At 32.5% G+C, this 27,483-nt stretch overlaps 2 protein-coding genes across 8 annotated transcripts in view; one reads left to right on the top strand and one right to left on the bottom strand.

Annotated features, from left to right (window-relative positions):
- LOC109614129 (uncharacterized) overlaps positions 1-27,483 on the top strand; it is a 48,873-nt gene that overhangs the window by 5,799 nt on the left and 15,591 nt on the right. The gene's annotated exons all lie outside the window — the stretch shown is intronic.
- On the bottom strand, positions 804-26,243 carry LOC101893502 (failed axon connections). Of its 3 annotated transcripts, none has more exons than XM_011297361.3 (6): positions 26,089-26,243; positions 25,564-26,013; positions 23,576-23,914; positions 20,672-21,015; positions 1,678-1,774; positions 804-1,554 (listed from the first exon to the last, which is right to left on the bottom strand). In XM_011297361.3, exons 2-6 carry the CDS (start codon positions 25,918-25,920, stop codon positions 1,498-1,500), a joined length of 1,194 nt encoding a protein of 397 aa, XP_011295663.1. In that variant the 5' UTR covers positions 25,921-26,013; positions 26,089-26,243; the 3' UTR covers positions 804-1,497. The 3 variants fall into 3 exon arrangements, with proteins under 3 accessions (XP_011295663.1, XP_058987587.1, XP_005191025.1); XM_059131604.1 differs by having other exon boundaries at positions 26,095-26,242; XM_005190968.4 differs by having other exon boundaries at positions 20,672-21,006; positions 25,564-26,227.

Genomic DNA, 27,483 nt, shown 5'->3' with positions numbered 1-27,483 from the left:
TTTATTCAGATTCGAAATTTTGCATAGTTTTTGCAATAATAAATAAAGTTTTAATAACTTTTTATTAAATTTCATAAATTTGTAGTTTTATTAGAACAATGCTTTCTTGCCAGTAGTCGGCACCCCTTGCCAATTGTCGGTATGGCATTTTCCAACAGTCGGCATACCAATTTTTTTGTAATAATAATAATAAATTAATTCATTAAAATATAATATTTTTTTTTAGTTGAACTGATTCGACGTCTTTATTGTACTTTTCTTAAGAATATGAATTGTTGAGGACCATCACAGACAAAAATTTAATTTTTATTAAAATAATTCATCTTTTCTTAGCGAAATTGTCCACAAAGATAGCTGACAATTTATTTGAAGTAAACAAAATACATTTAGTTATAAAAGTTTAATTTATTTGGGCTTAAAAATACAAAGTGCCGACTACTGGGACATGCCGAACTTAGGCACACTTACCCTATATAGAAGTTTTTGGAACCGTCCATGGCCCTATAGGCTAGGTTACTGCATTAATTGAAAATAAACAAAAAATAAATGATAAATAATTGCAATTTTTTTTAAACATAAAACACCCTCGGATGCTGAAATTATGGCCCCATTTTGTAAGACTATGTTGCTGATGAATTAAAAAAAATATTTTTTTTTATTAGAAAGCTGTTTTATTTAATTATTTAAATATATGTATATATACGTATATATGTATATATATATTTATATATACATGTATGTGATTGTTATATAAAACACTGAACTACAATATATTTTCCATAATAAAAAACTTACAACATAACTGGGTTTAATACATAAACAAAAGTTTATTATTCTACATGTCCGTATCTAATGTGATGATGAATATAATTATCGGTGTACCTCCTTTATATGTATATGAACTTATAACTACATTTTTGTAGTACTTTTGGGTATGGATATAAAAATTCCCATTCATGTCTTGAATTGCATATAAATACCAGCATTTGAGCATTATTATTGAAAAATATTTGTATGTTTTGCAAAATAAAATTGTATAAGCTGGCCGAAATAGAATGATGGGTATATTGGATGCGATGGTTTCTCTTGTAAATATAAAAAATGAATAAAAAAGTCCATGTATAATGCGACAAAAATGAAGAACACATTTAATATGAAATGATATTAATATGAAATACCAATATTTTGTAAAAATAACTTAAGATATATAAGTCTGAATACATTAATATTTGCACACAAGTTCTTGACTTTAAAAACTATAAAAATACTTATTTTCAGAAATGTTATCGATATATGTTCGATTTGAAATGGAAATTTATGAATCATCTTCAATCGTCAGAAGTTAATTAGCTTTTTACTAGTCACATTCCTTAAGTGTATATTGTATAATTTTATGCTAATGGTATATTTATATAGGGGTCCAATTTGCATATTTTATCTGTAATGGAGTAGTAATGCAAAAAACGCGTTCGCTGCTGTACAGCAAAAACTGCGTTTTTACTTTGATTCCTCCTCTTTTTCCTTGTTTTCTTCAGATATTTCTTTCTCGTTTGTCTAAAAATACAAAATATATATACATTAAAATTCAATTATGTTAGCTACATAATAAATGTGATTTTTATTTAAAAATGTCAGTCGCTTAACAATTGTATAGTAGGATTAAACACAATGACTTACTTTTTCCTTTTCCAACTCCTTTTCGTTTTTATCCACTTCATTTTCTTGTTCTTTTGACTTTTCCATCTCACCTTCCTTGCCCTCTTTGTTTTCTGGTCTAAATGAGGATAAATAAGAACAAATGCGTAAGTACATTATAAATACAAAGAATCAAATTGAAAAAAATAAATGTTAATGCACTTTCATTGAATATCAGTAGCAAATTTTAAATGGCCGTTAAAAATTAAGCTTGCACTTATATTTCTTTGTGTAGTCATCAATGTTCACAATGTAGGCATGCATAACATATTGCAATTTACTATATTTGAATTTCTTTGGTATAAACTTTCTACATTTGTGGTGAACAAAAGATGAACCTTGCATTAGTGTGCAACCCATATGATTATTCACTACCTATCTCATACATTGTTTTGTTTGTTTTGGGATACAAAATACTTTAAATGACGAAATTCTAAGTAGATTATAAAAGTACATGTACAGATTTTCTATCTTTACCTCTATTATCTTTGTAAAAAAAACCTAGGAAGAATATTACAATCGGCATACTAGTTCTGGCATACTGTTTATTGAGAATTAAAAAAAATATGCCTGATGAGCCGCCCACAACGACGAAACCTGACGTAGTGGTAACTGTGTGATAGGATCTGGCTTTCCTTTTCACTGCAAATTTTAGATCGTTAGGTTCGTCGCGAAAAAGAAATAAATAAATCATAAACACTTCGCCTATTAAATTATAAAATTCAGCTGCGTCTGGCTGCATTTTGAGCCGCGGACCACGGTGCAGCCAACTAAAAGTTGTCGTCTCAACGTTCAATGCTATTAACCCCTCTACCTACAGCAGCATACACTGGATTAACTCGAAGGAACAAATCTTCAACCACTTTTCTGACATTACCATTACCCGGAATGTTAGCTCAGTATTCTCTTGGTCCAAGCCGGGATCGATACAATACGTGGTTCTGCTCCGTTTGCCATAATCGAATCCACCACAGATCGATCTCGGTGAGATGCAACGGATGCACATTGACGCCAACTGTGATGGTCTCCGAGGTAAGGACAACGAAATAGTAAGCTTCATGAGCCGGAAGAACATCAAGGTCGCTGTTATCCAGGAGACGAAGCTGAATACCTTAAAACTTCTGATGGATACAACGTATTAACAAAGGGCCGGACTAGAGGTGGAGGTTGAGGATGAGCGTTCCTATTGAACCACTCTGTTCAGTACAGACATATCTCCCCCGAGCTTGACTCTAGTGACCCGTACATAGAATGTATGTGCGTAACGGTCAAGTGTGGAACCGCCAAGTTAGAGGTGCTTAACGTGTACATCCCGCCGTCAAATAGTTACGTCCCACGTTATATGCTCCGCACACTCCACATAACGAAAAATCAGACTTCAGTGGCTTATTTCTAAAAAAGAACATATTATTTCTAAAAAAATAACAAAAAATCAGACTTCAGTCACTTATTTGTAAAAAAGGAACACGTTTTTTCCAAAAAAAAAATTAATAACAGAAAATGTATTTCAGTTGCTTATTTCTACAAAAGGAACATATATCAGCCTTCAGTATTTAGTTGCAATTTTTGTTATAATAATTTAAGAACATTAAACTGTCAACGGCTCTCGGCCCAATACTGTTCCTTTTCTCTGTAATTATATTGTCTGCCAAAGAAAAGGATTTCTGCTGCTGCACTGCTAGCCGGTATTGTGTGCATTTCTAATGCTAGTTGTGACAAATATGGGTAATTGGTTTTGTTATTTTTCCACCAATCCACCAAATTAAAATTTTCTGTCATATCAACCCGTTCAGCGCAATATTTTTCTACTTCGTCTTCAGGCTTATCGAAAATTTGTGTTGCAGAAGATACTTGCATTAAACTTGCAAAAAAGAAAGTGTCATTGTTTTTATTTGAGGTTGTCCGCCTACTTGTTTCCATATCGACTGTACATGCAAGTTCGAAAGTAAAATTCGACAATGAAGTTGGGGAAGGAGTGTTCGGAATTGAATTTGGAACGTAACTGTGTATTCTGGAAAAGCAAAACTCCTTTATTTTATTTATTTCGTTTGGTTGCATATTTATAGCGGGAGGGTATAAGAAAAAAACAACTTTGTGTAGCAAATTTAAATTGGGAATCTATATATCCTCAATGTACTTCGTAATATTTCGTTTTAAAATTAAAATTGCTGACGCATTTTGAAAACTCGGATTACAAAAATTTCTAATTGTGTGTATGGATGGAAGCACGTAGCATAGCGATGGGGAAGAACAAAGTTGCAATTTTTTGAAAACTATTTCAAAATTCTCACAGATTTCCACTAGTGCTGTAACAATTGTTATGTCAATGTGCAACATTCGCAAGCTCTCCTCATTTCTCGTTGGAACATTGTTTATTTCGCCCAATTGTCCATTATCGATTTTAACATTCTATAATGGGAATTCCAACGTGTAGGACACTGACTTTTCAAAGATGTTGGAAGAAGGTGTTGCAAATTTGCCTTTTTGAAATATTTCACCATTTTCTTATACGACTCCAAGACATCTGTAAGTTCTGTGGTGGCGGCGAACGATTTATCCAACACATTGGAGAACAAGTGACTGCTACAGTTCAGGCGAACATTCTGCTCTAAAGACTTAACAATGTTTGTTCCTCTGTCTGTAACAAACTTCACTTTATCGATATTGTTAACACCAAACTCACTAAAAACGTTTTTTAGTTTTTTTCAGAATATTTGAATGTGTGGACCGCTCGAAATCCATTGATTTCATTCCTAACACTAAATCAAAGAATTTGTAGTCTTTTTGGTAGTGAAATGTCACACCCAAATAGTTCCGTTTTATGTAGTTATCCGTCCACATATCGATGGTAGCCGATGCTTTACCGCTGTTTACAATATCATTCATCTCTTCTTTGAGTTCTTGTTTTTTCTCGTTAGCGTAAGTTTTTACTTTTCGGGAAATTGTTGTAGGATCAGATAATAAATCGTCCACAACTACGTGTTCACCATACGTTGCCCCAATCTTTATGAGAAACTTTGTTAACTCAATGAAGCCAGCAGCACTAACAGCAGAAAATGGTCGGCAGTCTTGTGTCACCCAATTTGTACATTTTCTAAAGCGATTACTTTGTCGTTCACTGATACGGATTTTAAGGGTTGCGATTCCTTCAACATTTTGCAGCACCCATGTCGTGTTAAATTTGATGTTTGGCTATTGCTGTACCGCAAGGTTTTATTACAAGTGCGGCAGAAAACAAAGCCAGGTAAAACTGTGCCAACTGATTTTTAAACATGAGTTATGATGTTCCACACAAAACTTCTACCTCTTCGTTTTGTAGATAGCGTGTAGTTTCCATTTGCAACATTTTCGGTTACACTCTCACAATTTCCTTCCATTTCAAATATAGTTCGTCAAAATTACCTGCGCAGGCTTACTTGGATGAATAAACAATGACGCTGAGCGAACTCGATTCAAAGAAAACAATCACGGTTGTGATTGCTCATTTAAATTCATGTGTTCGATCAACTCATGTTGCTGAACACATCGAACCGTCTCCAACACTTATGTTTGATTGGAAGTGATGTGATTCAAACTGAGCGATCGATTCGATCCGATCCGAAAACGGTCAATTCACTCATATCAAACCAAACGGCTGCATCAACAAAAATCATGTAAGAAACCGAGTGTGGTTTAATTTTTGCATACTCGTTGCAGCCCTCTGCTCCACATCAATTCACTTCTGGTATACAATAACCGTCTGGAGCTAGGGGATTCCAATGCCCATCATTAACTATGGCATTCCGTAAATACTAGAGGGGTAGGCGCTGGCTGATATGGCTAGAAGTGGCAGATCCGAAGAGGTGGCGAGTGATTTCAACATACCATTCATAGAGCATCTCAAGAGTGACAGGTCTAAGAGAATGATCCCACGTTGTGTACGATCTCTCCCAGCCGAGGAGGTACCCCCCTCCTCCACAATTTACAATGGAAGATGTAATCAGAAGCGCGTCGCCAGTAGCAAAGACGCTTAGGGCATTACTCCTCCTAGCATAAGTGTTTCGCTGTAGCTGATTATCCACACAGATTGCGGTGGTGTGGTCCTCCAACGTTAGTGCAACGCAGTGGAAAAATATTTAGTCCTGTCAGAACTCCGGCCTTAGAACCGCAACAGGGTGCTTCTCCTCATGACACCTGTCGACCATCCACTTGAGCAGGTCTTACCGTTGCGAAAACATAATAAAAAACTGTCAGTGCAATACCTGCTTGGGTGTTACAAACAGAGCCGTCCATTTCACCATCTGGTGGATATTAAAGGCCTGCACAAGACGAATTGTATGAATTATGCTTTTTATCCCCCATTTTGATTCATGTGTGCCATTGTCTAAAGTTCGATCGTGGCATGGCTGACTCGAATATTTGCATGGTGTTCTCCATAAATGCAGGGTGTCAACGATGACATCGAACCGTGTCATCGTCAAATTGTGTGTCATTTGTGTACGTGTGCTTAAATTGAGAGACAGTGTGTGTGTGTGTTACTTTCGACGGTGAGGGTGTGTTTTTGTGTGCGCTGTAATTTTGAAGTAACAAACACCGCGAAAATATAAAATTGAGTTCAATAACAAAATGTGTATAGACATCAACAAATGAAAAGAAAAAAATGAAATACATTCTGAACAATCCCAATTTATTGGTGATTATCATCAAATTTTGGTCATAAAAAAGAGGTAAATATTGTTTGCCTATTTTCTATCTACATATAGTGTTCTTTTACACCTCAATACCGGAGGCAAACATTTATTAAATTATAATCAAAATAAGAAAAATTTTCAGGGGATTATTGTTTTTTTTTTAATAAGGACTAACATTTTAGATTGTTCGTCAATAACCACGAAATGTGAAAATTTTGTGTGGACCAATTAGAAGTACCTTTAATATTTATATTTATCGCCAAGAAATTCTTTATTACAAAATATTTTTTTTCACATATCGAGAAACCAGGTAGCGATTGCGCTTTGCCTTCATCACGTGTGTGTCTTTTTCGTTGGCAATTGTTTCATAATTGTTGTTGTTTTTTGATAGAACATTTTTGTATGACACACTATTCAACATTCCCTTTTATTGGTCATTATATGTTATGACGATGGGTTCGAGTGTGACCGACATGACGAGACATCGAGCATTTGGTTGGATGTCACGTACTGTTATGCGTTTGATCAAACAGGGCACAACATGACGAGCGTTTTCTCTCCATGGCATAAATAGAGAAAATTGTCACATTTGCAGCCCTTTAGTGGATATGCAACCTCCGCCCAGACGCGTAAGAAAAGACCTTCATGAGGATTTAAAGTCTTTTGAGAATAAATATTCTCCCCGCAATTTTTAAAGCATTAGAGCATCTTATGAATTCTCAAATTTTGGATTACATTGAAGATAAAAGGTTACTGAGCAATTTTCAGTTCAGGTTATAGCACTGTCACTCAATTGCTTCAACTCACGGATACGATAAGGGAGGCTATTGATGCTGGCAGTTTGTACTTGTAGCTCTAGATCGATGTGTTGTTGATACAAAAGTTTAAAAATAACTTTCAGTTCAGTAGCAATGCATGTAAATTCTGTATGACCGATCACAGTTAGTGTGTCTTAATGGAACATCGTCTAGGAAGCTAGTTACTAATAGTGGTGTTCCAAACTGATGTTTTGGCCCCACTTCTTTTTATATTGTACTAGCCGTAATGCATAGTTTTTAAAGCATAATAATTTACAGATCTGGCTCACATAAGTGGCATAATTTTCATTATAAATAAGGACTCGACTTAATAGAAATAAATAACCATTGCAAAAATGTGAATATATGTTCATATACCGGTCGATTTAAAGTGTTTCAAAAAACCTGTTCCTATTTTTCAGCCAGATGCTTCCATTTGAGATTTAGAAAACTAAATGATGAGGATTATAATAGCCCTTTGTAAGATCGTTCTCTACTCCCAAATGTAACCTAAATACACATTTTTACCAAAATAGATTGGAAAATCTGGTCAAGACCCTCGAAATAGATAATATCAGGATGTACCTTTATATGGACGCTACTCCGAAACATTGAAAATGTAACCAAAACATTGAAAAATGTTATCTTTTTCTTACTAAATTTTTATTTTTTTTATGTATATTCCGCATATGACAGTGCCTCTTCATATTCGGTATTTCACTGATTGCAGTCCCAATGAATTTCGCATTTTGAGTTTTCATTGGATATATAGCGAGGAAAGATCACCCTTTAACATCGTATTGTGCATAAAATATTTTACTTATTTCATTCAGATATCAACACAATAAAAATATGTACACTTAAATATAGCAAGTCAAATTTTAAAAACTACGAAAATTTCAAAAAATTATATGTCACAAAATAATTATTCACATTTTTATTGGCGTGATTTGACGCGATTTTTTATTTTTTTCTGAAAATCAGGTGAGCCGTTCTTGAGTGAAAAATGTAGTAACTTACATAAATCTTTTTATACCCTCCACCTTCTAAAGGAAGGTATATTAATTTTGTCATTCCGGTTGTAACATCCCTAAATATTAGTCGTAGACCCCATAAAATATATATTCATAATCAGGATAAAATTTTGTGTGTCTGTCTGTCCATCCGTCTGACGGCAGAACAATGTGTATTGTGTCTAGGATGTGTAGAGGTGCACTTGCCATGATTCTGTTTTACTATCAACGCCATCTTTACATTGTAGTACAGATTTATCAACTTGAAATTTGTTGCTAACTAATGTAAAGTCTAGGGAAAAACGATTTGGTTACTTTTCACGCTCCTGAAGTACGCCCAGAAGGTGATAATGTATCAAAAAAATGTACCAAAAAAATAGGAAAAAACGTGTTTCATATTAAAATTAAAAAAGTGGTAGAGAACGTGGGGAACTTATTAATGTTAATTTTGAAGAATAGAAAATTAAACCGGCAATCCATTTACATTAAATTCATACAAGTAGTAAGACCGAAAACCACAAGTGAAATTACATAAATCTACCAACAACTACTGTATGTTAAAAAACAAACTTCTGTGAGTAAGTGAAGAACATAATTGGAAAAAATCTATCCCATCTAATCTATCTATCTATAAAATGGAAAAGCTATTAGATTTCAGTGGTAAAGGGAATAATCATTTGTATCAAAATAAGAATAAGGTTCTGATTCAATGACCTATTCCCGAAAACCGATGTATTTCAGTGTATCAACAAGTAGCCTGAAATGTTTCCAATAGAATGTTCCAATATAACGATACATTCTATATACATATATATATATATATATATATATATATATATATATATATATATATATATATATATATATATATATATATATATATATATATATATATATACATATATATATATATATATATATATATATATATATATATATATATATATATATATATATATATACATATATATATATATATATATATATATATATATATATATATATATATATATATATATATATATGTATATATATATATATATATATATATATATATATATATCATTAACGATTCATATATCATTAACGATTCATATATCATAAACGATTCATATATCATTAACGATTCATATATCATTAACGATTCATATATCATTAACGATTCATATATCATTAACGATTCATATATCATTAACGATTCATATATCATTAACGATTCATATATCATTAACGATTCATATATCATTAACGATTCATATATCATTAACGATTCATATATCATTAACGATTCATATATCATTAACGATTCACACATCATTAACGATTCACACATCATTAACGATTCACACATCATTAACGATTCATATATCATTAACGATTCACACATCATTAACGATTCACACATCATTAACGATTCATATATCATTAACGATTCATATATCATTAACGATTCATATATCATTAACGATTCATATATCATTAACGATTCATATATCATTAACGATTCATATATCATTAACGATTCATATATCATTAACGATTCATATATCATTAACGATTCATATATCATTAACGATTCATATATCATTAACGATTCATATATCATTAACGATTCATATATCATTAACGATTCATATATCATTAACGATTCATATATCATTAACGATTCATATATCATTAACGATTCATATATCATTAACGATTCATATATCATTAACGATTCATATATCATTAACGATTCATATATCATTAACGATTCATATATCATTAACGATTCATATATCATTAACGATTCATATATCATTAACGATTCATATATCATTAACGATTCATATATCATTAACGATTCATATATCATTAACGATTCATATATCATTAACGATTCATATATCATTAACGATTCATATATCATTAACGATTCATATATCATTAACGATTCATATATCATTAACGATTCATATATCATTAACGATTCATATATCATTAACGATTCATATATCATTAACGATTCATATATCATTAACGATTCATATATCATTAACGATTCATATATCATTAACGATTCATATATCATTAACGATTCATATATCATTAACGATTCATATATCATTAACGATTCATATATCATTAACGATTCATATATCATTAACGATTCATATATCATTAACGATTCATATATCATTAACGATTCATATATCATTAACGATTCATATATCATTAACGATTCATATATCATTAACGATTCATATATCATTAACGATTCATATATCATTAACGATTCATATATCATTAACGATTCATATATCATTAACGATTCATATATCATTAACGATTCATATATCATTAACGATTCATATATCATTAACGATTCATATATCATTAACGATTCATATATCATTAACGATTCATATATCATTAACGATTCATATATCATTAACGATTCATATATCATTAACGATTCATATATCATTAACGATTCATATATCATTAACGATTCATATATCATTAACGATTCATATATCATTAACGATTCATATATCATTAACGATTCATATATCATTAACGATTCATATATCATTAACGATTCATATATCATTAACGATTCATATATCATTAACGATTCATATATCATTAACGATTCATATATCATTAACGATTCATATATCATTAACGATTCATATATCATTAACGATTCATACAAATTCGGAATTGTCCCCTGTCCGAAAAGGATAATATCCAAAAAAAAATCGCGTAAAAATGTGATATATTAACATTTTCATTTTGACTTTTGAAATGTACAATAGTAATGTTTTATTTTGCATGATTTTTTTTCCATTTTGACTTACTTTTTTCTAATGTACATTAGTAGTGTTTTTTATATTTTATTTTTGAATTTGAATATTAATACCAATTTATTTAATTGACTTGATTTCTTGAGAACTGAAATTGATGGCGGGTTACATGGAAGTTTAGTACTGAATTATGTGATGGCGAAACGGAATAGATGATATCGAAATAATTTAATGCGGTCACACAAAAGTTAAAAGATTATTACTTTTTCAAAATCGCTAAGAAATCACAAAAAAGAGATCTCATTGCAAAAATTCTCAAATCGGGAAAAAATCGAAAAAAAAAATTCAATGGAATCGAATTTTAAAATAATAGTACATTTTACTGACAAACTTTGTAAGGATCTTTAAACATTTGCTGTAAAAAATCAGCGAACAAGTGGAAGATTTTTTCAATTTGTTATTCTTCTTTTGTAATTTTTTTTCAATTTGTATTATCATATTGAATTCAGTGAATTTTTTGTGAACAAAATAAAGAATAATTTTTCACTATATACAATTTTTCACAAAAAAAAAAAAAAAAAAAAAAAAAAATAAATAAATAAATAAATAAATAAATAAAAAAAAAAGATATAAGTGCGAAATAGGATGTTAACTGACATCTACCTTTCAACTCTAGGGCCTACATCGTGGTTCAGCTGGAAGATGCGAACACATTTAAACAAACAAAAATGACCGAAAAAGCCTAATGGGGCTCATTTAAAAGCGTGGATCTATTTCTTTTATGTGACAATAATCCGTTCAATGAGAGCTCAAAATGCAAAATTCTTTGGGAGTACAATCAGTAAAATGCCAAATTTAAAGGGTGCAAAATAGTAGAGCGTATGGGACTTTTAATAAGAAAAGGATTTCTATCCTTCCAGAAATTCTTTCCAAAAATTGAAGATACCTTAAATCGCTTTTGCAGGACATGATATCGATCATAACTCACGGATAAGGGTACAACCCGATTTCATATTTATATAACCATCGTATGATTTAAGCTATTTTTGGGGTCTTGGCCACTTTTTTTTCATATTTTGGCCCTTATTTGGCATCTTTGTTTCTAAGGGGGTAGAGAACCTCTTCGCATAAAATTTTATATTTTCAGAGTAGGGCCCATTTCGGTCTTGACCACATTCATCAATTGATTTGGCTAAAAATTGTATTTATGTTATTTATTATGGGAACCATCATACAGATATTTGCCACCTTGGAATTTATGTAAGTAAAATCCCCACATTGGAGTATCCCCAAGTCCACTTTCACATCTAATGTGTGGTCAGAAAAGAAAATTTTGTATTCTATTGAATTTGTAACCCCCAAGAGAATATTGGTTGGGCTACGTTTTGGAATAACCCTTATATGTATATGTATAATGTATCCCTGATTTCAGCTATGACCGTGGTCTTGGTCACGTTTTTCAACTGATTTGGGGGTCTCGACCACATTTGCCAATCGATTTTGCCGTATTTAGGATACTTTGTGAGTAGAGAACCATCTTACAGAAAAATGCCAACATATGTAAATATTTTGGTAAAGTACCAATATAGTCCCAAGGGCCGCGATCTATAGTGATTTTTACCTTTTGGCGGACAACAACACGGCCATTGTTGATTCGTCATTGAATTTTACTATGAACAAGAACAAAGACTTCTTGGGGACTCTAAAGCGCAAAGAGATGCTATGGTAATGGGTGTAAAAGCGTAATTAACTTGGACTATTCAGAAATTGTTTAGCCCTCCTTCTATAGGTATTTATTTCTATTTAGTCGAATCAATATTTATGTTAAAATTTGTTCACCTTTATGAGCCAGATTTGTGAACTATTATGCTATACATAATTTGCATTAAAGGCTAAAACTACGGGCCGTGCTTTTGAAAAAATTATTAGTTATATGTTTTATTAAATTATTTAATCTGGTAAAAAAAAGTGTTCAAAAGTGTTCAATATTGATTTTGTAACTCAAAGTGATAATTGGTGTAGTGTTTTAAAATCTTGTTTTGTGTTTAAAAGTAATATCAAGTTTCAAATTGGGTAGTTTTACATTCTTCCTTTTATCCTGTTTCGTTTGTTACATTAGCTATTTAGTTGTAACATATCTTCTTGTTTTGTTTGTCATCTCAAAAGAGTTGCTAACATTCAAAAAAAAAAAAAAAAAAAAAAAAAATAAATAAAAAAATAAAATAAATAAATAAACAAGTAAGCAAAGGCTACAGTCGAGCGGGGCCGACCGTTGAATACCCTACAACACTATAATAAATGATACAGTTTATATAGGCGAGATACTTGAAAAAATTCCACAAGATATTGTGACAAATTATAAAAGAAAACCATCAGGTTTCGTTCTCTAATTTTCGAATAATAGCAACTTAAACTAATTTGCTCATTTCTAATTTATTGGTAGATGTTGCACTTAAATGGTCTTCCTAGATCCGGAACCAATATTTCCCAAAAACCTATAATCTCCCAGAAGTGGGAAAAGATTAACATTTATTATTGGTTTTTGACTGAAACGCATCTATATGAGATACAGACATTTGACTATATTCTTCAACGAAATCAGCGTTAACGAAATATTCAGAAGTGCGTCTTTCCTGTATTTGTGAATTCTCCAAAAAGTCACTGGAATGAACATTTTCGTATTTTGTCTACAAAAGTTGGCGAACTCCTTCACACATTGAATATTTTTGGATGGCCATCCAAAACTGCTTGGCTTTTACAATGTCCAGTAACCCCCATTCAAATGTGCGTGAGGATCGGGCGATAATTACGACCTGCTGACAATTTTGCAGTTTTTTGGTCCATTTCAACCCCTAAATATATGGCGATCATCTCCAAAAAGAGTAGGCTTCTATTCTGACCCTCATCTTATCCCCATGCAAAATTTCGTAAGGATCGGGCCATAAATGCGATCTGTATATGATATTCTGATGTCATAACTACTTAGTTTTGTTAGCTGTAGAAATATTACCAAATGTTTAATTCAAAATGAAAATATGACAAAATTGAAAAAATATGAGAAAATATTACAAAAAACAATATTTTCATCATTAGAGAGATATTTTTATGCGATTTTTTTAGACGTTTTTTCTTTCCTGCCAAGAGGCCATTCTGAATTAATGAGAACTGTCGAAATCGGTTCAGCCGTTCTCGACATATAAGAGATTTTTCAGGCATATCTTCTTTGATAGATATATATATCGCACATATTTTGCTATATATCCGATTTGTTGGATGTTAACATCAATGTAAAGATCAGAAGTAACCTTGTCATGGCATTGTGATATCGCCGGGATTAAAAATATTCTCGGTTTAATGAAAATGTTTGAATTTTTTCACCAAAAAGATGTGGTCTATTTTACCCGCTAAATATTATCCGATGACCACCCAAATTGGAAGGCTTCTTCCCCGCCCTAAACTCTAGCTACATGCGAAATTCCGAATCTCCAAAAGAAATAGGCTTCTATTCTGACCCTAACCCCACCTTCGTGCAAAATTTCGTTAGGATCGGGCAATAATTGCAACCTGTAGCGTGATTACAAATTAACATGGACAGACGGACGGACGGACATACATAGCTAGATCGACTCAGCTCGGCGAGCTAGGAAGATCCATATCTACTTTCCTATATGGGAAACCAATATTTCGAGGAGAATTTCTCTACATTGTTTTAGAAATACGAAGAATTAAAGGGTGTTTTCTATTTTTATTTGTTTTAGTATACTCTGACAAATCATCATGAATAGACTCACGCTTGAACAACGCTACGAAATTATCCAAATTTACTTTGAAAATCAGGCTCTAGAGCAATTGGCAAATGACCCGTTGTTTTATTGCAAAATTGTGTTCAGCGATGAGGCACATTTTTGGCTTAACGGGTTTGTTAATAAGCAAAATTGCCGCATATTGAGTGAGACCAATCCACAAGAGACCCTACAGACTCCATTAAATCCAGAAAATTGCACCGTATGGTGCGGTTTTCACGCTAATGACATCATCGGAACTTATTTCTTCAAAAATGAGACCGGAGCTCGCGTTAGGTCAATGGAGATCGTTACCGCACCATGATCAATGATTTTTTGTTTAAAAATATGGATGACATTGATTCGGAGGAAATGTGGTTTCAACAGAATGGTACGTCCCATACGGCGAACGCAACCATCGACTTATTGAAATCAAAATTTTGCGATAAGTTGATTTCGAGAAGTGGACCTGTCAATTGGCCTCCAAGGTCGGGCGATTGGACACGTCTCGATTATTTCCTGTGGGGCTACGTGAAGTCACTGGTTTATGCTGATAAACCAACAACAATTGACGCCATGGAGGGCAGCATTGTTGCAGTGCTCGAAAAAGTGGCCAAAAATTGGACGTTCAGAATGCACTTCGTCAAGAAAAGCCGCGGGGCCCATATGACCGAAATCATTTTCAAATGTTAATGCCACGTATTGATCTTTCGAATAAAAAAAATTGATAAAATGTAATTTTTTGTGTTATTTTTTACAATTTCAAATTCTATCGGGCTTAAAAAACACCCTTTAGATGAGTTTGTGTCGTCACCGTCAGTTTCTGGCCAGAAACGCAAACGGGCTGCAAAAAGGCACCAACTAAGGGAATGCTTAGTCGCAAAGCCATAGTTTCTGTGGAGAACACTGTTCCGGTAGTTAACAGCGGTATAAGTGAAGGGGTAAATAATCCTAATGTTATGAGTATTGATAGTGAGGTTTCTAAGAAAACCTCACAATCTACTCGTGACATACAGGAATTATCACTTCCTTCACTTATCACTAGTGATCATCCCGAGACTGCTACTGGAAAAACTTATTATTTATGGCTCCCGCCATGAAAATGACATTTGCAACAAGGTTTGCACCAGAAACAACGGCCGATGACATAAGCTATTATATAAAATCAAAAATTGAGGGAGAATACTTTTTGAGATGTTATAAGCTCCGATCTGCATTTTCTGAAAGTAGATCTTCTTTCAAAATCGTTGTGCCTAAAAATATTTTTACACAGTTGATTTTAAAAGAATTTTGGCCTGCTAGGGCATTTATTAAAAAATTTCTGGAGAGATCCGATAATTTAACTCATTTGCCTCTTAGACCAGATTCGGTGCCAAAGAACTAAATGACTCATTTTCTATTTGCTATCAGAATGTTAGGGGGCTTAATACTAAATTAATCAGTTTATATACTGATAGCATTGGTTTAAATTATAATGTATTGGTTTTCTCCGAAACTTGGTTAAAAACATCTATATTAAATAGTGAAATTTTATGTTCAAAATATCAAATATTTAGAAAAGATCGTGTTTGTCCTTATTGCAATTGATACTAAAGGCCTGCACAAGACAAATTGTATGATTTATGCTTTTTTCGACACACTGAATTTGCCTACAATCATGCGCTATGTATTTGATAGGCAATGACAACCAACAACATCCCCCAATTTGATTCATGTGTGCTATTGTCTAAGGTTCGATCGTGGCATGGCTGACTCGAATATTTGCATGGTGTCAACGATGACATCGAACCGTGTCATCGTCAAATTGTGTGTCATTTGTGTACGTGTGCTTAAATTGAGAGACAGTGTGTGTGTGTGTTACTTTCGACGGTGAGTGTGTGTTTTTGTATGTGCTGTAATTTTGAAGTAACAAACACCGCGTATATATAAAATTGAGTTCAATAACAAAATGTGCATAGACATCAACAAATGAATAGAAAAAAAAATGAAATATATACTGAATAATCCTAATTTATTAGTGATTATCATAAAATTTTGGTCATAAAAAAGAGGTAAATATTGTTTGCCTATTCTTTTAAAATTAAAGTTTGTGGACAGAGATTTGACTCTCATTCAATAACAGAAGTTGCACAGAATTGAACAATGGAAGTATATAGTGTTGTTACGTGAATTACAGTAGCACTCATTCTTATTTACACCTCACTACCGGAGGCAAACATTTATGAAATTATATTCAAAATAAAAAAAAATCAGGGGATTATTGTTTTTTAATAAGGATTAACATTTTAGATTTTTTCGTCAATAACCACGAAATGTGAAAATTTTGTGGGGACCAATTAGAAGTACCTTTAATATTTTAGTATTCGCCAAGAAATTCTTTATTACAAAAAATTTATTTTTTCACATATCGGAAAAGCAGGTAGAGATTGCTTTGCCTTCGTCACGTGTGACTTTTTCGTTGGCAATTGTTTCATAATTGTTGAATCACTGAAAAAATTAAAGATCGCATCCTGATTCTTGGTGATTTTAATATGCCTTCCAATGCCAGATTTTGAAGCTTTGATTCCTTTACCATCCGAAATGAACAGTACCCAGTATACATTTGAAGTTATAAATAGTTTTTGTGACTTAAATCTTTATCAAATAAACAGTGTGAAAAATTCTCACGGGAAAATTCTTCATTTGGCGTTTGTAAATATAACACAGCATTTTGATATATTCAGAATTCCTCCAATATGCACTCCTGAAGATATATACCATCCAACTTTATATATCCCCATGACTCACAGTTATGTAATTTAAGAAAGTCAGTCCGACTCATTTAAAACTGTCCTTAATTACAAAAAAACTATTTTCGAAAACTTAATACCCTCATTTCCTCCGTTAATTGGGCTTCTGTGTGCCTGTGTAACAGCCATAAAGATCTAGAATATGTAATTGATAAATTTTATGATATTTTAAATAGATTTAAACTGGAATGTGTTCCAACCACTAGAGTTAAAAATTAAAATAAATATCCATGGATAAGCCCTGAGTTATCAAGTTTAAAAAATTCTAAAAATAAGCTTTTTCGTAAATATAAAAAAACAGGCTTAACAATAAACTATACTAATTACTCTGTTGCTAGATCTAAATAAACTTTAGAGTCTCGTAGATTGTATAACCTTTACCTAGACAAGATTAAAAATAATTTTAAATCCGACCCTAAATCTTTTTATGACTTTGTTAATCTAAAACGTAAAGTTTCCTCAAAGCCCTTAGTATTGAAATATAACAATAAAGAATTTGTCACAGCCACAGATATTGCTGAATGTTTCGCAGATTTTTGCCTCAACGTATTCAAGTACATCTTGCCAAATTAGAGATTCGTATCCTTATAAGTTATCACAGGCTGATCAAATTTCTATAACTTTTCTACAACGTCAGGAGGTGTCCAATAGTCTGCGTAGTTTAAAATCGATTAAATGTCCAGGACCAGATGGCGTACCTAATATAATTCTTAAATATTGTTCAGAAACATTAGCACTTCCTTTAACTATATTGTTTAATTATTTACTTAAATTTGGTCACTTTCCTACATTCTGGAAAAAATCTTTTATTATACCTTTATATAAGTCTGGTAGCCTTACTAATGTGTCAAATTATACAGGAATCGCAAAATTAAGTCATTCCAAAATTTTTCGGAAAATTAATTACTGCTCTCAAAATTCAAAGTATATTGAGCCCATATCAGCATGACTTTCGTAGTGGTCTCTCAACTACACAAATTTTATGCAAATTACGTCAAGAGTAATAAAATGATTTGCTCAGCGTAACCAATCTGACACAATTTATACTGATTTCAGTAAAGCTTTCGATAGGGTTAACTGTTACATTAAAATATATGGGCTTCAACACAAATTTAGTGAAATTTATATTGTCTTACTTACAAGATATATCATAATTAGTTTTATTTGAAGGGAAGTTATCTAAATCGATTAACGTTTCATCGGGTGTTCCCGGTTCCCTTTCTTTTATTTATCAACGATTTACCTAATTCCATAAATTACTCGAAATTGTTAATGTACGCAGATGATTATTCATCTCTCATAATTGTGATAAACAAGCTAGTTTACTTCAAAACGATTTAGATAGCCTTTTTCAATGGTGCAGGTTAAATTGTATGGATCTTCAATTTAAGCAAATGTAAGCATATGTGCTTCTCCAGATCTTCTTCTCTGATATTGCAATATAATATTGACGGTCATTCATTTTCAACTGTAGATTCAATTGTCGATCTAGGCCTCTTGATGGATCCAAAATTTAATTTTAATAGCCATGTAATAACAATGGTAAATAAAGCAAATGGTGTTTTAGGTTTTGTTAAACGGTGGGCCAATTTTACTGACATCTACCTTTCAACTCCAGGGCCTACATCGTGGTTCAGCTTGAAGACGCCAACACATTTAAACAAACAAAAATGACCGAAAAAGCCTAATGGGGCTCATTTAAAAGCGTGGACCTACTTCTTTTATGTGACAATAATCCGTCCAATGAGAGCTCAAAATGCAAAATTCTTTGAGAGTACAATCAGTAAAATGCCAAATTTAAAGGGTGGAAAATAGTAGAGCGAATGGGACTTTTAATAAGAAAAGGATTTCTATCCTTCCAGAAATTCTTTCCAAACATTGAAGATACCTTAAATCGCTTTTGCAGGTCATAATATCGATCATAACTCACGGATAAGGGTACAACCCGATTTCATATTTATACAACCATCGTATGATTTAAGCTATTTTTTGGGGTCTCGGTCACTTTTTTCGTATTTTGTCCCTTATTTGGCATCTTTGTTTCTAAGGGGGTAGAGAACCTCTTCGCATAAAATTTTTAATTTTCAGAGTAGGGCCCATTTTGGTCTTGACCACATTCATCAATTGATTTGCTAAAAATTGTATTTATGCTACCCTGGGGTAGGGAACAATCATATAGATAATTACCACATCGGAATTTATTTAAGTAAAGTCCACACATTGGAGTATCACCAAGTCCACTTTCACATCTAATGTGTGGTCAGAAAAGAAAATTTTGTGTTTTATTGAATTTTTAACCCCCAAGAGAATATTGGTTGGGGTACGTTTTGGTATAACCCTCATATGAATGTATCCCTGATTTCAGCTATGACCGTGGTCTTGGCCACGTTTTTAAACTGATTTGGCCTTTATTTGGCATCTTGGCTTTTCTTTTCGAGGGTCTTGACCACATTTACCAATCGATTTTGCTGTATTTAGGCTACTTTGTGAGTTAAGAACCATTTTACATAACAATTTTAACATAGGTTAAAATATTGGTACCGTCCTCATATAGTCCCAAGGGCCGCGATCTATAGTGATTTTTACCTATTGGCAGACAACAACATATGCATTGTTGATTCGTCATTGAATTTTACTAGGAACAAGAACATAGACTTCTTGGGGACTCTAAAGCGCAAAGAGGTGCTATGGTAATGGGTGTAAAAGCGTAATTACCTTTGACTATTCAGAAATTATTTTGCCCTCCTTCCATAGGTATTTATTTCTATTTAGTCGAATCAATATTTATGTTAAAATTTGTTCACCTTTATGAGCCAGATTTGTGAAATATTATGCTATACAAAATTTGCATTAAAGACTAAAACTACGGGCCGGCAACGCGGACCGGGCCAGCTAGTATATTTATAAATCCATTGTAAATACACAAATCAGAGACGGATACCTAGTTTTTAAGCTGTAAAATTTTACAAGGTAAATTACAGAAAATGATGGGTATTCTTATTTGAAATTTTACCTTCTTAATTTCACCATAAGGAAAATAAAATAAAAATGGAAACTAATTGCAATGCTGTGTACATAAGCAACTAGGCATTATAGATATAATTTCAAACATTAAACATTTAAATATACTCACTCTGGCTTTTGTATATGAGCATTTAAGTCCAACTTTGTACATATTTCATCCCAATCAGGGAAGCATTTGTCTTTCATGCGAGAAACGTGACCAACAAGATTTGGACATTTTTCAGTCATAAAATCTCGCAGTACGTACTGTACATCCTTTGACAAGAAATGAAGTTGAGATAATACTGCAAATGCAACAACATCCAGTGTGGTAGGCTCATCTCCAAAGAAGAAAGGCTTGCAATCCAACATTTCGCTAAGTACTTTCAGGTCATTTTTGCCAAATTCCTCAATTTCTTCCGCGCTGTGTACACCAATTCCATGAGCTTTGAGTTTTTTTGTACCCTGGAACCACTATTTATGAAAAATTTGCACAATACAATTTGAGTAAAAGTAAACAATTTATAGTGAACTAAAACTTGGAAGCACAACTTGTTTAAAATATGAGCGTTAGACTATAACAAAATGCCACTATATGCCAATGACCAATAATCAGCATATTTGTTGATGTATGTATGTATGTGTATGCACACTGATTGTAATTAGTGAATTGCTAAAGGAAAAAGGCGTAATCGAGCAAAATTCCTTCCCAACATTTGTGAACATGGTTAATGGATAGACATTATTAAGTGGTACGAACGAATATGAACTGTTTGTGAGAATCTATTAATCCAATATATAACATTAAATACTTTATTATTACCTGAGTGACAAACTGAGAATTCCATTCCATGTCTAATTCCAAGATAAAATTGTTGTCACGACTATGGAATTAGTAACAATATTAATTACATATTACAGAACTCACAGATATGTGTAGAGAAAAGGAACAACTGCTATGTACCTTGCATAAATTGTTAATAGACAAATTTTAAATGCAATGTTTTTTATCATATATTTTGCTACATAGTTTTCATTTCCTGATAATTTTATTATTTTTTTAAAACTACCTTGTGCCTTCTTGCCCAAAATATAATAATAAAACAATTGGTAAAAAATATTAATAAAGAAGCTCATAAAACACAGTTTTAAACCCTAAATTTTAAATGTACCATATTTATTACTGTCCATTATCGATCGTATTCTTAAGCAAATGTATGCATTACAAACATTGTAAGATCATCAATCTATCTTTACAGAAATTTGTTCGATATAAAATGTATCCCTATTTAGAAAATACATCAAAATTGAATAAATAAATCATTGGCCTTGTTACAACTACCATTAACTTGTCTGTTTTTATTATTTTATAATAGCTTCGATAGGGCCTAGGGCACGTCACTTTTGTATCATTAGTGTATGTAGCCGAATATTTATAAAGTGAAACCTCCAAACAGTGGACAGTGACGGTCGACCGAAATTGATCTATTGTAAGGTGTCCGCCTGTGGAAGGTTAAAAAACATTTTTTAAGAGTTTTTATTTATTTTTTATTTAAAAAAATGTAACAAAAGGAGACCATTCAGATAAAAATAAAATAAATTAATTCACTAGTACACGTTCCGAATAAATCATTTATAGATTTTGAAGCAAATTTGCTTATTTTTCCTTACAAAAAGATCTTGTAAATGAATTTCTTGTTGCTTTTAAGTGAAGCGCTTTAAAATAAGTCTGCCCAAATGTTTTTAAAAATGTTCTGAGGTATTCTAGAGCTTCAGCAGCATTTGTTTCTTTATTTGATACCACTACCCAGTCGTCACTTGCAGAAACGTCTTCGGCTTCTATTTCGCTATCTGTATTTCCGATTTTACCTGAATTTTAGAAAATTATTTCAGACACAGTCTGTCAAGTTTTAGGTTATTTGACATTGTAAACGAATTTTTTTCTTATTTTTCATATGTTGAAGAAAGTGTTCGCAAATGGGAAAATTTGTATTTGAATCTGCGGTTATTGTCCATTAAAAGGGTTGTCCGAGACAGTGTCCACTATTGAGAGTTTTCACTGTACTTATAAGACTTTTAGAACAGTAATTGATTAAAAAACTTAAGAGATTTTAATTTTACACTTTAGTATTCGTATTTCTCATTGGTTTAACTCCATATTACTTTCTAATGATAATGGGCCAATGTTTTTTGCTAATAATATCTACAATAAAATCATAGTTCTACCAATTTGTAAATATCAATTTTAGAGCTCCATTACATATTCCTATAAATAGCAACACTCGTTCCAGTCAAATTTAAGAATATTACTCCATCTTTTTGTCCTGATTTAGAATAAGCAGGTTTACTTGCGAAATGTTTTTTTTTTTTTTTTTTTTTTTTTTTTTTTTTTTTGTATACGAGGATTTTTTCCTTTTTCATTCCACAACGCAAATCAATTTGCTGATGTAAATTCGGGCTTATCACATTTCGTATTCTTAGGAACTTTCTAAAAATTTTTCCTTTCGTCCTCAATTTTTTTTGTAATAAAAATAAAAAAGTCGGAGCTCATGCTTATTCTAGAAAGGATTTCCAAAATACCGCCTTATCACAAATGGTCAAAATTCAATTTTATTGTAAATGTTGTTGTAATCAACGACTTTGAAAAATACGAACATTTTCACATTTTCGAGGTTAATATATACATGGCAATTATATCAACTATGATGAGGCGAATATTTAACATACATGACCTACCATAAATTATAAAAACCCTAATTTTAGAAAAAAAAAATATATGATTAAAACAGCGGATGTATCATTTTACAGCTAACAAAATTCACAGGGCACACAAAATGTTCATGATCTATACTTTCATGTCTGTTCGTTCTTTACAGCCTGTGTATGTTTAAAAATAAACCCAGGATGTACACCACTTCACATACTACTATCTCAACAAAGAAAATAAAAATTATTTAACATTTAAATTTTAGAGTAAAATACAATATTTACTACTATTTTCCATTTGTTAACGTTCAATATGCAATAAACTTACCTTTCTTCCAAACGTTATCTTAAAGAAGAAATTCAAGATGGAGTTGGGTAAACGTAAACCTAAGGCGTGTTGCAAGTTGACCTTGTATCCCTTAAGAACGTTATCTGGAAACTTAGCTCGCCAGTAGAATATTATCCAAATTAAATGATTTTCAAGCATAGCTATCATGGCATATGAAACATTGCGCTGTTCCGATGTTAATCCAGAATCTAAGTCTTTACCATATTTTGCTGACAACTCCTTTATGATTATAGCTGAATCGGCAATTTCTTCGCCATTTAGTTCTATAAAAGGCAATTGACCTTTCTTAGACCGGAATCTCATCTTGTGATCGACATTCTAAAGTTTATAGAAAAAGAAATTTCAAAGTTTTTGTTAATTTTTAAAGATAGATAGGCTTAATTATAGTGTAGTAAAACCTGTTGAATTTTTTTTTAAATTTTTTCAGTGGTAGGTATTTTTACCCTGATTCCGGGAAACTTTTTTATTGGGGGACGGACCCGGGACCCCAGATTTTTGACCCGAAAGCACGGGTTCAAGACCCGGATTCACTTACCCAATATAGATAATATATGTATATAGAAGACCCATATCTGTGGACCCGAAAAAGGTATTAGCACAAATTATAGCTTTTTGGAAAGGTAAGAGTGTCAGCTATAATTTCCCGGAATCAGGGTAGAAACGCTTAGCTATGGTTAAAATTAAAAAAAAATGCAAGAGTTTGTACTAGAGTTGTTCCCAATGTTGAGAATGTTCAACTTTGACATTTTGTACGGCCGACGTATCTGGGCAAAAACGACATTATTTAAACGAATTGCTATGTAATAATGCAAGTTAGGTTAAAAGAACGATGAAATCGTCGCAAGTAAAATTGCCTAACCTAAGTCGGGACATCCCACAAAAAAGTTTAAAAAAAATGTGTTGTGTGTCTTTAATTGTTATATTAGAATTTATTCTACTACCCCATATTTAAAAATATAATATTAAATGAATTAAATTTTGTTAAGTGTTAAGATTTCTGCATGTTCGTATATGTTGCTATCATATTTGAAATTAACAGGGAGTGGTTCGCATTGCAGCAAAAGGAATGTAATACCAACTGAAAAATGGGTGGGGTTCTTGCAGTTTTGGGTAATAGCTTTGTTTACCTAAAGAGGCATATATTGTTTTGCCGCCCCATATTCGTTTATGTGTACAGAGGCGGTGGCAGTAACAACCACACCGTCATAATTGTGACGAATAAAGTTACATGTTTAATGTTCAATATAAATCCATTCCTATATTTGACCTTATTATTTTAAGTAACTTTTGAAGAATATTTACCATTACAACGGGGATAGGACTACACCCAGGGATAACTTGCGCATTAAACGTATACTCAATAATGTTTTCTTATCCACACCCAGCATTTTGTATTGTGTATTCTTCATGTTTCTTTACAAAACTCTCATTACGCCATGGTGACAATAAATATCAGTTTTAAAAAATGGATGTTGTATATGCGTGTCAAATGGAAACCAATTTAAAAAAGCAAACCAATTATAAAACCGTGTCTCTATAAGAAGAGGCGAAAATCTCTCTCTTCACTTCCAATTGAAGAAAAGAAAACAACCACCAACATCACTCCCAACAAAATATGCACATTTTTTCACTCAAATATACTCATGTGCATTAATTGAGCAAACTTTATGTTCGTTTGAGGACTGTTGTGTGAATCTTTGTTGGTGTATATACACACACCAACACACACTCAAAACTACGGATTGAGCGCTGTGCTATGTATACTGAAAAAAAAATCCTAAAAGGAAATATGCTAAACAAAGGGAGATGTACTACAATTAGAAAAAATCAATATGGCGGATGTATTTTATGCAATTACAAACATACATACAAAAATTAAGAATTTTCAACAGCAAATTTCTCCACTTTGAAGAATTTTTAACAGAAAAATTTGCGATTTTTTAATGCCAAGTACTTTAAATTCTTACCTCGTATTTAAGCCCAGCAAGACGGAGCCAGGTTTCCACTTTAAGGCAGTATGGCGATAAAGATGGCAATAGTGGCGTTCTAGAAAATTGATAGAGGTAAATCATATCCTTCTCGAAATTAGTTTTGTGCACATTGCACTTGGGTGCAGGCTCCGATTTTGTTGTGACTGTTGCAGTTTCCGACTCTTTCTTTGTGTCTTCCACAGCAGCGTCTTGTTTCTCTACATTATCATCTTGGGCGTTACCAGTGTCTACCACATTTTCGGTTTTTTCTGGTGCATTTTCGTTTTCATTTTGGGCGGTAGCATCTTCTACCTTATTTTCTACTGCAGGATTATTAGAAACTTCGGCAGACATTTTTGAGAATTCTTAGCGATCTCACTATACAAAAATCGGTCGAAATTTTTGTTACTGAATAATATCCACTGTCTGCGATTTACTCCAAATACACTATGCACAACAATTGATGAAACCAACGAAACAAATTAAGGCAGGCACTCAACACAAACTCGAAATTGTACATACACATACAATGTACACACCACAAACTGCTTTGTATATCCTTATATACTTGCAACCACAAACAAAAACACAACAGAATCCAAGCAACAAAATCGAACAATATCTCCTGGAATCAGAAATACAACTGACCAAATGTAACTGTACTGTAATGGTCGCGCCTTCAATTGTCGATGTAAGAAACATTGCATTTGGCGGCGTTAAATGGGGATCAGATAACCACAGAAAAATGATAACATTGTTTTGTGCTAATCACTGTAAGGTGATAGCTAGCAATCACAAAAAAATAAAACATAATAGTTGCGTTCCAGTACTTTTTTAGTAGTAAAACTAGCAGAAGAGTTCGAAATGTCATTCTCATTTAGGCGTGCACAAAAAATAAGGGAACGGAAAATTAGCTGAAATGCGATAAAATGTCAAAATTCCAAAAGCAAACAGTTTAAATCGGACTGGTGAAACCGTACTGAAAAGGACGCCAAAATTTAAAAAAAAATGACTATTGAAGACGATAAGTTAAAATTAATAATCTATAATAATAATTAATAATCTGATTTCTCATTCAGCCAGTCCTCTTCATTGCTGGAATCATCTAAAAGTGAATACATCAGTTGCTTCATATTTTCTCTTTTTTTTTTTGCACGACAAATGTTAGTATTTCCTTTAGTTTTTAAGTTGATCATTTTCTTTATTTTTGTTGTGACGCGCGAACATTGAAATGTATCAATACATTTTTGAACCTTGTTAGCCCTGCCAATTAAATGTCAAATTTATAATATGCACCAAGGTAGATCTACAAGGTAGTCGCATCAGCCCAGCTGACGGCACCTTTAAATGTCAAAACAAGTTGTTGTAATGCTGAATTCGCCCTAAATGAATGCAACACAAAAACAAAGCTTGTTTATGTCTTCTTCACTAGAAGTATTTTTTTCTGACCTGATTACCAGTAAAAAAATTAAAAAGAAAAAGATTTTGTTGTTGGGTATTACGTTGTTGGCGATTGGCCAAATTATTAAGATTTTGATTACAGATATTCATATTCTGCTGCTGAATATGTGGGGTATGTATGGCCATATGCATTGGAGTATTGGTGCCCTGATTTTGCATAGAACAATTCGAGAATTGTTGTTACTGCTGCTGCATATGTACACTGTTAAAATCCGATACATTTTGGGCAATGTCGCTGAAGATGTTAGCGGGTGAATCCGTAGTGCAATTTTATTCAAATTCTAGGTGTTGAGATTATGTTCAGCACTGGCCTTGAAATGTAATTTATCGTGGACATTTCCAGGCGGCCCAGACGTCGAAGATATTACAGTGTACAAACATTTCCAGGTCTAACTATTAACATGGGACTTTGGCAATGGTCCCCGAGAGTCGTATTATTACTTGGCTTAATTTCCA

The sequence above is a fragment of the Musca domestica genome, unplaced genomic scaffold (genome assembly GCF_030504385.1).
Source record: "Musca domestica strain aabys unplaced genomic scaffold, Musca_domestica.polishedcontigs.V.1.1 9, whole genome shotgun sequence".
Lineage (NCBI taxonomy): Eukaryota > Metazoa > Arthropoda > Insecta > Diptera > Muscidae > Musca > Musca domestica.
This window is presented reverse-complemented; position numbering and strand designations above follow the sequence as displayed.

What these genes read in the sequence shown, in the direction of transcription:
- LOC101893502 (XM_011297361.3), bottom strand. Translation starts at nt 25,920, where the DNA reads ATGTCTGCCGAAGTTTCTAATAATCCTGCAGTAGAAAATAAGGTAGAA. An exon ending in AGATAACGTTTGGAAGAAAG is followed by an intron (nt 21,016 to 23,575) that starts GTAAGTTTATTG and finishes TTTCATAAATAG; the next exon opens with TGGTTCCAGGGTACAAAAAA. An exon ending in AGGAGTTGGAAAAGGAAAAA is followed by an intron (nt 1,555 to 1,677) that starts GTAAGTCATTGT and finishes TTGTATTTTTAG; the next exon opens with ACAAACGAGAAAGAAATATC.